The sequence below is a fragment of the Triturus cristatus genome, chromosome 3_2 (genome assembly GCF_964204655.1).
Source record: "Triturus cristatus chromosome 3_2, aTriCri1.1, whole genome shotgun sequence".
Classification (NCBI taxonomy): domain Eukaryota; kingdom Metazoa; phylum Chordata; class Amphibia; order Caudata; family Salamandridae; genus Triturus; species Triturus cristatus.
The window spans coordinates 1,134,789,854-1,134,802,878 of record NC_140584.1 but is presented as its reverse complement, the minus strand read 5'-3'; the positions used below and the strand labels follow the sequence as shown (position 1 = coordinate 1,134,802,878).

The following is a 13,025-nucleotide window of genomic DNA, read 5'->3' as shown; positions in this document are numbered from 1 at the left end:
AGTGGCTGTCTGACCTAAGAACGAGTGTCTGTTACATATGCGTTGTCTCACAAAGTTTTGTGATGCAATTCAATCCTGGATATTTACCAGGCAATAGGCAGCTCAAGGTATATCTCTTAAAAATGGGCACACGTTTTTCATGAGATGCATGTACTACCCCTACCTGACTTTCCCTCCCCGATCCATTTCTCAAGAAAAACTCGAGGCAACCACCACTTAGTGTTGGGATCCGCATCCAGTGAGTTATTGGAGGTGGCTATATTAATTCCATGTTTTCTGGTTGGGCTTTGGAACACATTAGAGTCTTCAGATTTCAGCAGACTATTTAATTTTAAACACAAAGGACTCTGAGTTGAGATGGAAGGTTTCTGTCGCTACCATCTTGGGTAATTCATTTACTTTTATGCTATGATCTTGCTGTTGGCGCCTCAGTGCACAATCCTGCTCGGTGGGGGCTTCGATACAACACTCTGCTCCCCTAGATTGTGTGGGAATTCTGTACTTGAAACAGTAATGCCAGACACTTTTTTACCAGGGGATGCTGGACGCTTTCCTGTGATTTGAAAAATCAGGGTTTCACCTGCAGATGAAAGATGTAGATCTTTGGGCAGCAGTACTTTCTATGCTGAGTGGATTTTCCATAATCCTGGAGGTAAAACAGGTGTTCTTATTGGAGTGGCATTATCAATTTGTGAACAACCAATAAGTAGTAACTGAAGATATTCACAAACTTTACCAAAGTATGAAGCTGTGATTCCAGCTGGATGACACCTAAAGTTTTTAGGCTTCACTAAAACTTGTGCAATCCGAGGCTTTGTCTACACGTGTGAAATCTATGCTGGACATTTAACACCGCGTTTCAATAATAACAGTTTTCTAGCAACAGGAATTTTTTACTTGCTTCAGTTGACTTGCTCATGATGTATGTCCCCCATAGCTCTGTTGGATCTTCTTGCTGTTTCGCTTTGAAAGTACATGCAACTGCGTGCCTTTTGGACCTTGAGTTTTATGTTTACTCTGGCAGTCTTGTACAGGTGAATAGATTATTGTTCATTGTGCTTCCTCAATGGTGGGCAGAAGTACGTTTTTATAGAGGCTAATGAGCAGTAGTCTTTGAGATATTTAAGAATTAGGTCTGTTGTGCAAAAGTAATAATTAGGTGGCTGTTCGCGAATGGTTGCGCAGAGCTGTCTGTCATGGGGCTTGGCGAAGATGTTCATTTTTGTTGTGGTTCATATGCCCTGTGTGGATTTGGTGATTTCGGAGTAACTGTATTGTTTAGCTTAGTGTTTGTACAGTTTGAGTGATTTCGAGCGGTTCAAATTCTTTTTGCCGGATTTTTGTACGGCTTTTATTTGTTGTTTTTCAAGGGGAGGGTGTTAAGCGATAGTCTGCTACGCAAGCCTGCTGTGCAGCTTTCTGGGGATCACTGCGTGGTGGTTGGGCTGAGCATACATCAACTTCCTGCTCCTGTCTGGTTCATACTGAAGATCTACAACAAACCTATGTAGAAACCGACACCACACGAAAAGTGGTAAGTTGGATCTTTAATGGGAGCTACCAATACAGCCTCCTCACACCTCCAGTCCTCCTTCCAACTACCATCTCTAACTCCCATCTTCATCATTCTAGAGCAGGTAGCATCTTTTTACCCAGCTGCAGGTAACTAAGTTACCAAACCTCCCCTTCTTAATTTCCCTATAATAGATTCACCAAAATAGAAATACACTTGTTACAATGTAAGTAGAAGTATCTACCCATTACAGAATGCATACTACAGAAAGGACATCACATACCACAGATATACAACATGGGAGTAATGTTGCACCCAAAGGAGTAAGCCATAATGCTTAAAAGGAACAACAATCCCAGCAACCCTACCCCTTCTCTCTATAACATTCTCAAAAATAGGCAAATCTTTTCGGCAACACCATGGACCTGCCCACAATTGTCGCTGTAGTGCCACCATTCGACTCTGTGGTGTTAGTACCCCCACTAGTAGCTTCGAACAGGGTGGGATTTTCGCCCTGTTCCCCTGCAATCCCAGTATCCTCCCACATCCACACCATGGATTGTAGAGTGTCAATATGGCCTCTTTTTGCAGTTTACCAGTTCAGTACCTTAATACATCTTGACATTCTGCTAAAATGCTAAACTTTTTTTGTTATTTAATAGGGCGGATTTAGTATAAACTACCATGACTTGCAAGGGTTCAAAAAATTTGCTACAGCCCTTCCTTGTTTTGTGGCCCAATTTGACCATTACCCAATCCCTAGCTGCTAAATACACATTTTTGACACCATTTTTTGTTTTGTACAGCTTTTGCATTTTCGCCAAATTGCTCTTCACCACCGAGGGAGACAACTGAAGGCTCTCTCCCCCTAAGAATTTTAAAAGGACTGTAACCAATTATTATAGTTGTAATTCTGTATGCCCAGATTGTGTTATGAAATCCCTTCACCCAATCCAACCCCGCATTAATGGCTGCCTGTACACTACCCATCACAACTCTATTGAACCGTTCCACAATGCCATTCCCTGCAGGATGGTAAACTGGGGTTTTCCTCTCACAAATCCCATTCCTGCTCAGGAATTCTTCATACTTTTCTGAGACAAATTGTGACCACCTAGGATAGTCTTTGGAATAACCTCCCTTATAAATGTCTTCTCAAAAAAGGAAATTATTGCATTCGCATTTGTAACCTCTGACACCTCAATCTCGGGCCATTTGAAGAACGATATGCTTGAAAATGCCCCAATCATCTAGAATGGGTCCCAGAATGTCAACACTCAGATCTTCCTAAGGGCCCTCTGCAGTCCCTCAGAGATGGTGGCAACACAGGCTGTACCTTGACAGAGTTGGCACATATCTGACAACCCCTCAAAAACCTTTCAGTGTCAACATCTAATGTTGAGGTGTCCCTCGTGGTTTATTTCCAGAATCCTCAATCTTAGGCCTGCAGGAGGTAATAAACTGTCCCCTGTAGGACAAATCCATTATCGCTAAGGGACAATTCATCCTTAATTTCCCACAACTTCATACAATCACTGTTCAAACTCCTCCTTATTCGTTCAACCCTTTACAATAAATTGTTTGACCAGCACCAAGGTCTCATCTTCCTCATATTTGGTTTTCCATTCCTTGTTCAAAATAGCTGCCTTACTTTTGCCAATCAGAGCTACACTGTAGTCTTTTCACTCTCCACATGCTTGTTCTTTAATGAGTAAGGCAGAGCAGCTCAAATAATCAGCCACCATGTTCCTTCTATACCCGGTAAACATTCTCCATTGTACACAAAATCCAGTGCCCTCAAGGTCATCCTAGCAATGTGAGGGGTTTCCATAATAATAGCATTGGATGTAAGGACCTTCTTTTCCTTGCGGAGCACAAACCCGGATCTCCACAAATACTGCTTGAACTTTTCCATGCCCAAACTGCAGCCAACATTTCCTTTTCAATTACTGAGAATTTTTCCTCAGCTGGGGACATTGACCGAGAAGCATATGCTGGAGTGTGTTCTTCCTCCACACTAGATGCCTGATTTAAAACTGCTCCAAGTCCCTTACCATTGGCGTCAGTGGTGTCAATGCTGTCGGCTCCTACTTAAAATTCTTGCAAGGGAACCGTTGTGACAATGTCTTGCTTAACCCTCTCAAAATCTGCTTCCAAATCCTTACTCCAGCCAAATGCCACCCTCACTTTCAACAATTGTCTCAGCCCATGAGTCTTCATTGCAAATTTAGTACAAACTCTGAGTAGAATTCGGCAAGGCCAAGGAATAACCTAACCTCCTCTTTGTATGTAAGCTCTGGGGTATTCCTGGCTGCCTCGATAATATCTCTTTTTGGGGCAATTCCATCTCTGCCCACCTCGTGAGCCATGTAAGTTACTTAATTCAGTGCAAATTTTAATTTTAGTCTACCTCTGCCAATCACCAGCATGTCATCCTGGAAGTACATCACTCCTTTGATGTCTTTGAAATGTTTGTGCATAAGATAGTGAAACACTGCAGACTCTGGCGCAAAGCCAAACTGCATACGAATCTATAACACCTGAAAGGAGTGATAAACGCAGTAAGACTTCTGCTAGATGGATATAGCTGAATCTGGTGACAAGCCAAGTTCAAATCTATTGTTGAAAATCATTTTATACTCTTGACTTCGACAGGCGCTCTTCAGTCCTAGGTGGTGGGAACTTATCTATCACTGTATTCTTGTTCAGGTCCCTGAGAGCAAGGCATAGGCACAACCAGCCATCAGGCTTCCGAGCTACGACTATGGGTGCCAGGCATTCTCTGCTTTCTGCAGGTTCAATTATCCAATTATTCTCCAGAATGTCCAACTCTTTCATTACACTCTCCTTAACATCCCATAGGTATATTCCTGATCCTGTGCCTAACTGGTGTAGAATTCTCTTTTAACACAATCTTATGAACACACCCACTTAGCTTCCCAATTTAAGTTCTCTAAAGTCCACCATAGAAATATTTTCACCCATGAAGATGATTGGGTGAATGTCAGTGAGATTTAACTGGTCCCCCAGAACTTTTTGCAGATTTGTCCTCCCACACAGACCTTTGCACGATGGTGTATGGTGACCCCAAGTCTGCCACAGTCTGTACGTGTACTTCCCCAATAGCCATGTTGCACATAGGTTTCTTCCTGGTGTCAAAATTCACAACCAATACTACATCTTCAATACTGAGGATTACTTCCTCCACCGAAGATTCATTCACACCATCTACCTCTTCTTCATTATCCAGCACACATCTAACTGACCTTCTGTTATTCTTTTTCTTGCACACTTTGGCAAAATGGCCTATGATCCCACATATGCACATTTGGATTTGGCTGCTGGACAAATCTTGTCCCTGGCCATATTGCCCTTGTTACCACATCTGTAACACACCAGGTGCCTATCACCTGAATATGGCTTCCCTTTAAATAACTTGTTCCATCCAGGGCCTTTACCTCTAAGGTTCTCCATTTCTTTTCTCATCAACTTTGGAATTAGCTACCTTACACACAGACTCTTTTTCCCCACCATTTTTAACGCAGCATTGGCACATCTTTTTGCCATCTCTACTTTTTTCACCACGGCAACGATTTCCTTCAAAGATGAGTCACCACATACCCATTGTTTCTCCAGATTGTCATCATTATTCAAATGCATTACCACCTGGCCTCGAATGAGATCGTTCTGCAAAGCCTCAAATTTACATGTAATTACAAGCTTAAGCGTAGCTCTGTAGTCCTCTACGGACTCCGTTTTTACCTGTTTTCTTTGGGGGAAAAAGTATGCCTGTCAATAGTAGCTCATACAGTTGGCTGATAATGTGCATCAAGATCCTCTAAAGCTTCCACGGATACATTTTCACTGCCAACACTGTTGCTTTCTACTCCATCTGGCTGTATACCCTTAAACCTTCTGGCCCAAGACTATGTAGGAGAATCTTTTTCTTCCAAGATGGCAAAAATTCATCATCATTTTCCTCTTCTAGAACTGAGATGTAGTTTATGAAACATTGTTTCCAGTCTGGCCATTTTAATAAAGGATCACCCAGACATAGAAGGAAAGGTACAGGTGGAGTGAGGCCACTATTTTGTGCACACATAGCAAAGAGTATATGCCTTTATTGAATAGAGACCCTCAATGTATAGATACCTGCGTTCTAATTCTCTCCACCAAGTGGTAAAGTATAGAGCGCCTCATCTAACAGTTCCTAATCTCAACCAGTCCGGTGCCAGACTACAGCAGTGCACACAAGGTGGTAGGTAATGTGTCAGTAAAATAACGGTGTGTGGATCGCCGTGTCTCCACTAAATAGTAATCCCCCCGTAGTGTGTGTCATCCCGGGCTGAGACAGCTTCCCGGGCACACACAACCGCACCCGAGTACTTCACAGGTCTTTAAAAGACCATTTGCTTGTTAATGATGCTTTGTTGTTTCACCCCTTCTTAGGGCCCCTGCAGCTCCACTCTGCCTATTGCTTGAAGAATCAGCACCCCCCCCCCCCCCCGAAATTTTTTATTAGCCCTCCCCCGAAATTTGGCTCTAGTTGCGCCTCTGCCACACACTACTAATTCACTGTTGTCAATTAAGGGGTGCGTATCACCGTGATGCGCACTCGTTTCGTTTGCTTACCATCGCTCATAAATGGCGACAGAATAAGGTGACAAATGCAAAAAGAACTATTGATGGACAGAATGCAGAACAATGTCATACATTCACCCCAGTACAGAGATCTGGGCCTAAATCCATCGTTTCTTTGCTCACCATGCCATTCCAGTTTGGACCCAGCCATATGCAAATCAGTCTTGACCCTGTGCCTCATGGGAACAGTCCAGCCCGAACTGCCAAGCCAGGTCCTCCCTGGACTGGAAACAAGCATCCTAGGACCGGTTTCGGGGTTTCACCCCTCTTCAGCCAGGATAGCTTGATTCCAGTGGCATGGAGAGCACGGGACTCGCGTCTGAGCATACCCGTCCCACTCGGGGTGACAAATGCAAAAGGAACTATTGATGGACAGAATGCAGAACAATGTCATACATTCACCCCAGTACAGAGATCTGGGCCTAAATCCATCGTTTTTGTGCTCACCATGCCATTCCAGTTTGGACCCAGCCATATGCAAATCAGTCTTGACCCTGCGCTCAATTGGAGCAGTCCAGCCCGAACTGCCAAGCCAGGTCCTCCCTGGACTGGAAACAAGCATCCTAAGACCGGTTTCGGGGTTTCACCCCTCTTCAGCCAGGATAGCTTGATTCCAGTGGCATGGAGAGCACAGGACTCACGTCTGAGCATACCCGTCCCATTCGGGGTGACAAATGCAAAAAGAACTATTGATGGACAGAATGCAGAACAATGTCATACATTCACCCCAGTACAGAGATCTGGGCCTATATACATTGTTTCTTTGCTCACCATACCATTCCAGTTTGGACCCAGCCATATGCAAATCAGTCTTGACCCTGCGCCCAATGGTAGCAGTCCAGCCCGAACTGCCAAGCCAGGTCCTCCCTGTACTGGAAACAAGCATCCAATGTGCAACATTCCGTCCATCATCTTGTGTGTTTTGCTGTTCCCCCTGTGTGTGGGGGGGGTGTGCCAAGACATGGGTCCCGTGCTCACTACGCCACTGGAGTCAAGCTATCCTGGCTGAAGAGGGGTGAAACCCCGAAACCGGTCCTAGGATGCTTGATTCCGGTCCAGGGAAGACATGGCTTGGCAGTTCGGGCTGGACTGTTCCCATGAGGCACAGGGTCAAGACTGATTTGCATATGGCCATGTCTGAACTTGAGTGGCGTGGTGAGCAAAATAACAATGGATTGGGCCCAGATCTGTGACTGGGGGTGAATGTTTTGCCAATGTGCAACATTCCGTCCATCATCTTGTGTGTTTGACAGAATAAGGTGTGCAGATCACAGTGACGTGCACCAAATATGCCCCCTTTACCACACTGTATGCCTGATCACAGATGCAGCTAGGATCAGGTGTGCGGATCACAGTGACACACACAATTATGTCCCTCCTGTTATGGTGTGTGTATTATACGAACCCCCCACTGATCTCCCGGTACCTCAACAATGCCCGCCAGCCACTCTGATGCAGTATGATTTGTCTCGCATACATCCAAGATGGCGCCGATGTGAGCGTGCAGCCGTGACCTGAGCAGGCTTAGCCGGTCAAAGCGCGTACTCCGTCGCAGCATGCTGGAGGCGCATAGAAGTGAAAGCGTCCACGCTATGCCTGGCACTTGCACTTCACTGCTCGTTGCTCACGAGACATGCATGAGCGATTACTCGCCAAATGCTCACGTGCTCCCAGTCACTATCAAGCGCATCCAGCGGCACCTCTTGGTGATCCCCGACACAGCGTGGCCCCAGTAAAGTGGTCCTTGTCCTCGAGACTGCTGAAACCACCACAAAAGCATCTGCAGCGTCTCCGTCCATAACTTGCTCTCCTCCCTGCAGGCACTTAGGCTGATAATCACATGAGGGTGACAGACTCACGCCAGTACCCAATTTGTAGAAAGCGAGATCAAATGAAAAGAGGTATGTGATATATTGAATAAGAGCAAGCAATACAGCGTCGTCACGCCATCCCTCGCTCTCATCGTTGTCATTCTAGAACAGGTAGCACCTGGTTACCAAGCTACAGGTAACTGACACCACAACCTACAATAGCTATACATAGTATCTTCCTTTTCATATAAAATGCCACTTTCAGAAAGGGTGGGATTCGTCATTGGGTTATATTGAAGGTTGTGTATGTGGGGAGTGGTACACATACATCAAAGTGTAACGCTTGATGATAAGTCCTGATGCAGCGGAGTTTACCAGCTCTACCCATTCATACACACAACACTCATTTGGGCCCATATACATTTATACACGCAATGAGCTGGCAAATATCCACTGGTCATCAATTTTATTTTACCCTAGGAAACCTTCACCCCAGTATTCTTATCATTCCTGTCTCCTGAGTAAATGAACGTTCGATAAGATCTAGTAGTAGATTGGAATGGGGAGGAAAGACAATAATACATTTAACTTTATTTAAAGAACCACAGACTCAGAGGGAGTTTTAAAAGTTTATCTGAATTAATAATTTTGTGAGTCAAATCGAAATGCACATGAATTTACCAGAAATCCCCATCAGGAAAATAGTACAGTTAGCTTATAATCAGTTTGCATTAATAAACTCTTGCAATGACAGCACCTGAGGAGAGAAAGAACAGAGAGCAAGTACGGAGCATTTTACCTTACAGATATATTTACCTAGAATGGCGTGGGGACCCCGACATCAAAGAGTCAAGGATTCAGGACAGGTTCGGGACAGGGAAGGTGACCTCTTCTAGTGTAACGCCAGCGTTACACCCCTCTCTGGTGCTACTCTCTCCGGCTCGGGCTCGTCTGGACCCCTTCTTAGATGTGCCTCCTCGGTTGTTCCGCAAATTTTCCCTAGTGTTGGATTCTTTAGTCCGATTGCAGCAAATTCGGGCAGCATCTCAGCATAGCATCCGCATCTGAGCATCAAGTGTGTCTAACTATCTAGAACTTACCTCTGTTATACCAATTCAAATGTATGATCCACCCCCAAATGTTTCAATTCCATGTTCACCTGCAATTTTGACTGGGCCAAGCAGTGGGGTGAGGACATCACACCATACTAAGTGCAATATTTTTCTTTAGTCTGTTGTCTAACGCCCTGCCCCTTAATTTTAATACCCACAAGCTTTATACCCACAGATATTTCATATGTGGATCGTAAGTCTAATTTACAATGTTTCTTCTCCTTCCTCGTGTAGGGTCAAAAGTTGGGTTCCCATGTCCTTGCTGGGCTTGAGTTTAGCAGCCAGTCAATTTAGTTGACTTGTTTAGAGCAAGCAGACATTTTACGCATGTGTAGAAGTCACATAGAAACAGAGACGCGATCACACTACAAGGCACAAATGGAAACTATTAATAAAGTCAAAGAAGAACACGTTAGAATACAACTTAAATGAATTCACTGTATACCACTTACTTCTACTCTAACCCCATTTACTTAATAAATCTTTTGCATTAATAGCTTAGTAGAGCTTGCATGGGTTAGTTTCAGCTCAGCATGTGCGTTAGTGCGTTATTTTAAAGCGGCCATTTTAGAAGCTTCTGCGCAGCTGCAAAGTTTTCCCCCCAAGTGACAGACAACGTCATACTACATAGATGTAGTAGACGCATGCGCAGAAGAGTTCCCGCGTTTTCAGTGGCCAGTTTAGAACACTCGGGTTATTTATTAGTAAGGCACATAGAAAAGCGTCCTGTAAATACAATAATGTTGAATGTGGTGCACTGTTAGTACTCACGGACAGATTGATTATAGTATTACAGGTTATTCGAGAGGATTGCATACGAGCAAGTTTCTTTTTAATGCGAAACCTTGATCCATTAGTACCACATACTTGTGTGATGAGTTTGTTCTTGGTATGTTGAAGCAATAAAAAAATATAAGCTCACACCTTTAGGCAGAAGCTCGCAGCTGTAGCAAGACTTTCTATCTTGTCTTGATCACCGCTGTAAAGAAGATCCTTTTTGGGGCAGAGATCATTTGTAGAACTTAATAAGTTCCGAATTGCAGACCTTATTTCTATTGGTGCGGATTGCAGGTTCTTTTAACAGTAAACAGTAAGGTGGCACACTGGTTACTATTAGCTGCGTGTCTCTATTTCATCCTGATAAGGTGTGACATGAGGGAGAGGTGAATTATATTTAACAAAATTAAATGTAGTTGTTTTTGAAAGGGATGGATGGAGGTTTGAGGTTTTAACTAGATCCCACAGTAGCTTAAACAGAGGGGGTTAGGAGTCGAATGAATTGAGATCCAGAATTTTGATCCATCTTTGAAAGGATAACGAAAGAGGGTGTGTCTGTGATCTACAAATCCATTTGTAAAAGGTCATTCCCCATAAAGGGAGCCTAAAGGGATGCTTGTGAAAAGGAGATGTCTTACAACGGAGTTTAGGAATACAAAGTAACAACTTGTCTTTATTCAACAGGTAATGGCAATTCTGATTTATGTGGGGCGAAGAGGAATGAAAAACTTCATTCGAAGGACACTCCAGACACCAAGAGAATGGAAAGCAGTGACGGTCTCAGTGCAGGTCAGAACCATGTGATGCAACATTTGTATGTGTGAGCATTACGTTCTTGTGCTGCTGCCTCCGCGTAATAGGCTAGTAGTTAAACATGTTGATGCAGTTTGGCTAGATGTTTCAAATACATTTTCAATGGTATAAAATAAACAAATAGCAGATGCTTGACACTAGGGTTGGACTGAATATTGCTCAAGTTGTTTCATTCTGACCAGACTTATTTAAGAGATGATGCCTAACTGATAAAAATAGGTCAACTGCTTGATATAATTTCATACTTTTTCTCTATGTGCCTTGGGGCTTGCTTAGTGGTGCCATACCAGCAGATTGTACACATATTGTATAAACCACCAGGCTCTCACCTGGCAAAAGGCCTACTTTCAAAATACTTCACCTCAAACAGGATAAAATGAGTAGTCTATATCTTGCTGCGACTAGTCACAAAATAACTCACTCTGCAGATGATGCCTAAACCCTCATTGCTGTCCCTGTGTTATCGATTATGATGTTGGCTCTCCCCTTTGTTTTATAGCTGTTTTTATATGATGGCTTAAAGCTTAGATGCTCTTGGATAGTATCTTGTTGCATGATTCATAGTGAAGATCCATATTATGTTCTGGTCCAGCTGCACTATGCAAGTACATCAAATAAATAAATAGGCACTGCTACATGTTTATTGTCTTTTCTCAGGTTTCAAGATTAATCTGACTAAATCAGAATTATTGCACCTCTGACCTCTCTCTCCAGTGCTAATATGGTAGACCATGCCTTTCAGGTTCAATACTCGCAGTCGAATATTTGTGTAAATGACAGGGATAGTGACCTGCTGGGGTCAGCAGACCACCATTGTTGGACCTGCGATGGGCAAGCCCAGCACAAAGGGGGGTAGCTTGGCTCGAGTGACAAGGCGGTAGAAGGCTGTTGTGTTAAGCCGGCTATGACCAAATAATAACTCCCTGCACACCACATAAAAAGAAGGACACCACACCACTGTTATAGAAAAATACGTTTCGTTTATGTAAAAGTTCTCTGGGTTGGAAGAAGTTCAATTAGTTAATCACATTCACCTTTCTTACATGGGTTTGATTAGCTGTGTACTGGTTGCGTAGGAATAAATGGTTGGACTCTAATAAATAAATATACTGGATAAATATCAGGATTCAATACATTTGGAATAAATATCAGCAATGACTGGAATAAATATCAGCAAAACATCACAGTTGCATAGCAAGTTAGATACCGATCGTTTCACATAAATATCTCAGGGTCATACTGGTATCGCTGCCACCAATTAATCACTTTCAGGGTAAACACATTTAGATTGACATTTAATGCGGAATGCGCGCTCTTACAGTTTTTGAAGTGTTCACGGGTTCGGGCTCTCTGGGCACAAGATACTCGTGATAATCCTTTAGTTGCACTTAAAGCATATTGCGCGTGTATCTGGAAGATAAAGACATACAATGACTACAGCAATTACACTCCGCGGCCAGCCGGTTTAATACTACTGCGGCCGGAGGAGTCTGTGCGCTTCTGTCAACGCAGGCGGGGTCTCCGAAGGCGGCTTCAGTTCACGAGTCCTCAGACCGTCGAACGGGCTGCCGGAGGGGTCAAACTACCTGCGCGCACAGTTCAAAATTGGAGCCGCACCTCAGTCCCGGAACAATGCGGCAACTTCAGGGGAAGAGACGGTCCCACCTCACTTTAGCTGCGCCAGTAAGCGCTCCAGTCAGTATGGCCCTTCTCCCAAGGGCGAAGGGGGGTTCCAGGGGCTCCGCGATCCTCCCTCCGATCTCACTCACGGGGGGGGCTCCCGCCCACAACAACAGTCCCCAAGTCACTCGGGCAGGGCAGAGACGGTACTCTCGCCCAAATGAAGGCCAGCCTTTCCCCGCCCCAGCGCAGCACCTCACCTTCTGTCCACGATCAGCGCTTCGACGGCAGTGGGTTCGGAGACGTCCGAACGCCTGCCAGGAGGCACTTAAGTTGAAGGTGCCCTGTCAAGGGTCGCAGTCGCGATCTCACCACTGGGGGAGGCGGGGAGGCTCTAACTATGGCCAAAGTCTCTGAGGGGCAATTGGGCACTCGCTGGCCAGGCGCTGAAGGCGAGAGGTCACTGCTCGCGCTTCTGACTGGAACGCCAGTCAGGGTCCACGCCAACAACCTCGGCTGTACTTCTGCCTGCGCTATCAGCTGCCTCAGGGGGGGAAACAGGGCAGGTGTCAATCTGGTGTCAAGTCCTCTTCTTTGTTTCTTCTCTTCTCCACTTTTTCTCATCATGGCCGCCAGGGACTGGGCCTTTTATAGCCAGTGCCCTGGGGTGCCAGCACGAGCCAGAAGGTTCTAGAACCTTCCCTGGCTGTGTCAATGACATGGCCCTTCCAAGGTGTC

The 13,025-nt window shown here is 44.7% G+C and overlaps 2 protein-coding genes across 3 annotated transcripts in view; one reads left to right on the top strand and one right to left on the bottom strand.

Annotated features, from left to right (window-relative positions):
• LOC146859258 (uncharacterized) overlaps positions 1 to 13,025 on the bottom strand; it is a 400,212-nt gene that overhangs the window by 192,916 nt on the left and 194,271 nt on the right. The window lies entirely within an intron of this gene.
• The window catches only part of LOC146859259 (uncharacterized), a 145,555-nt gene that overhangs the window by 108,075 nt on the left and 24,455 nt on the right, over positions 1 to 13,025 (top strand). For both annotated transcript variants that reach the window (XM_085649949.1, XM_085649950.1), the window contains one exon: positions 10,539 to 10,643. In XM_085649949.1, coding sequence (XP_085506075.1) covers positions 10,539 to 10,643 — 105 coding nt within the window. The remainder of the gene's footprint in view (positions 1 to 10,538; positions 10,644 to 13,025) is intronic.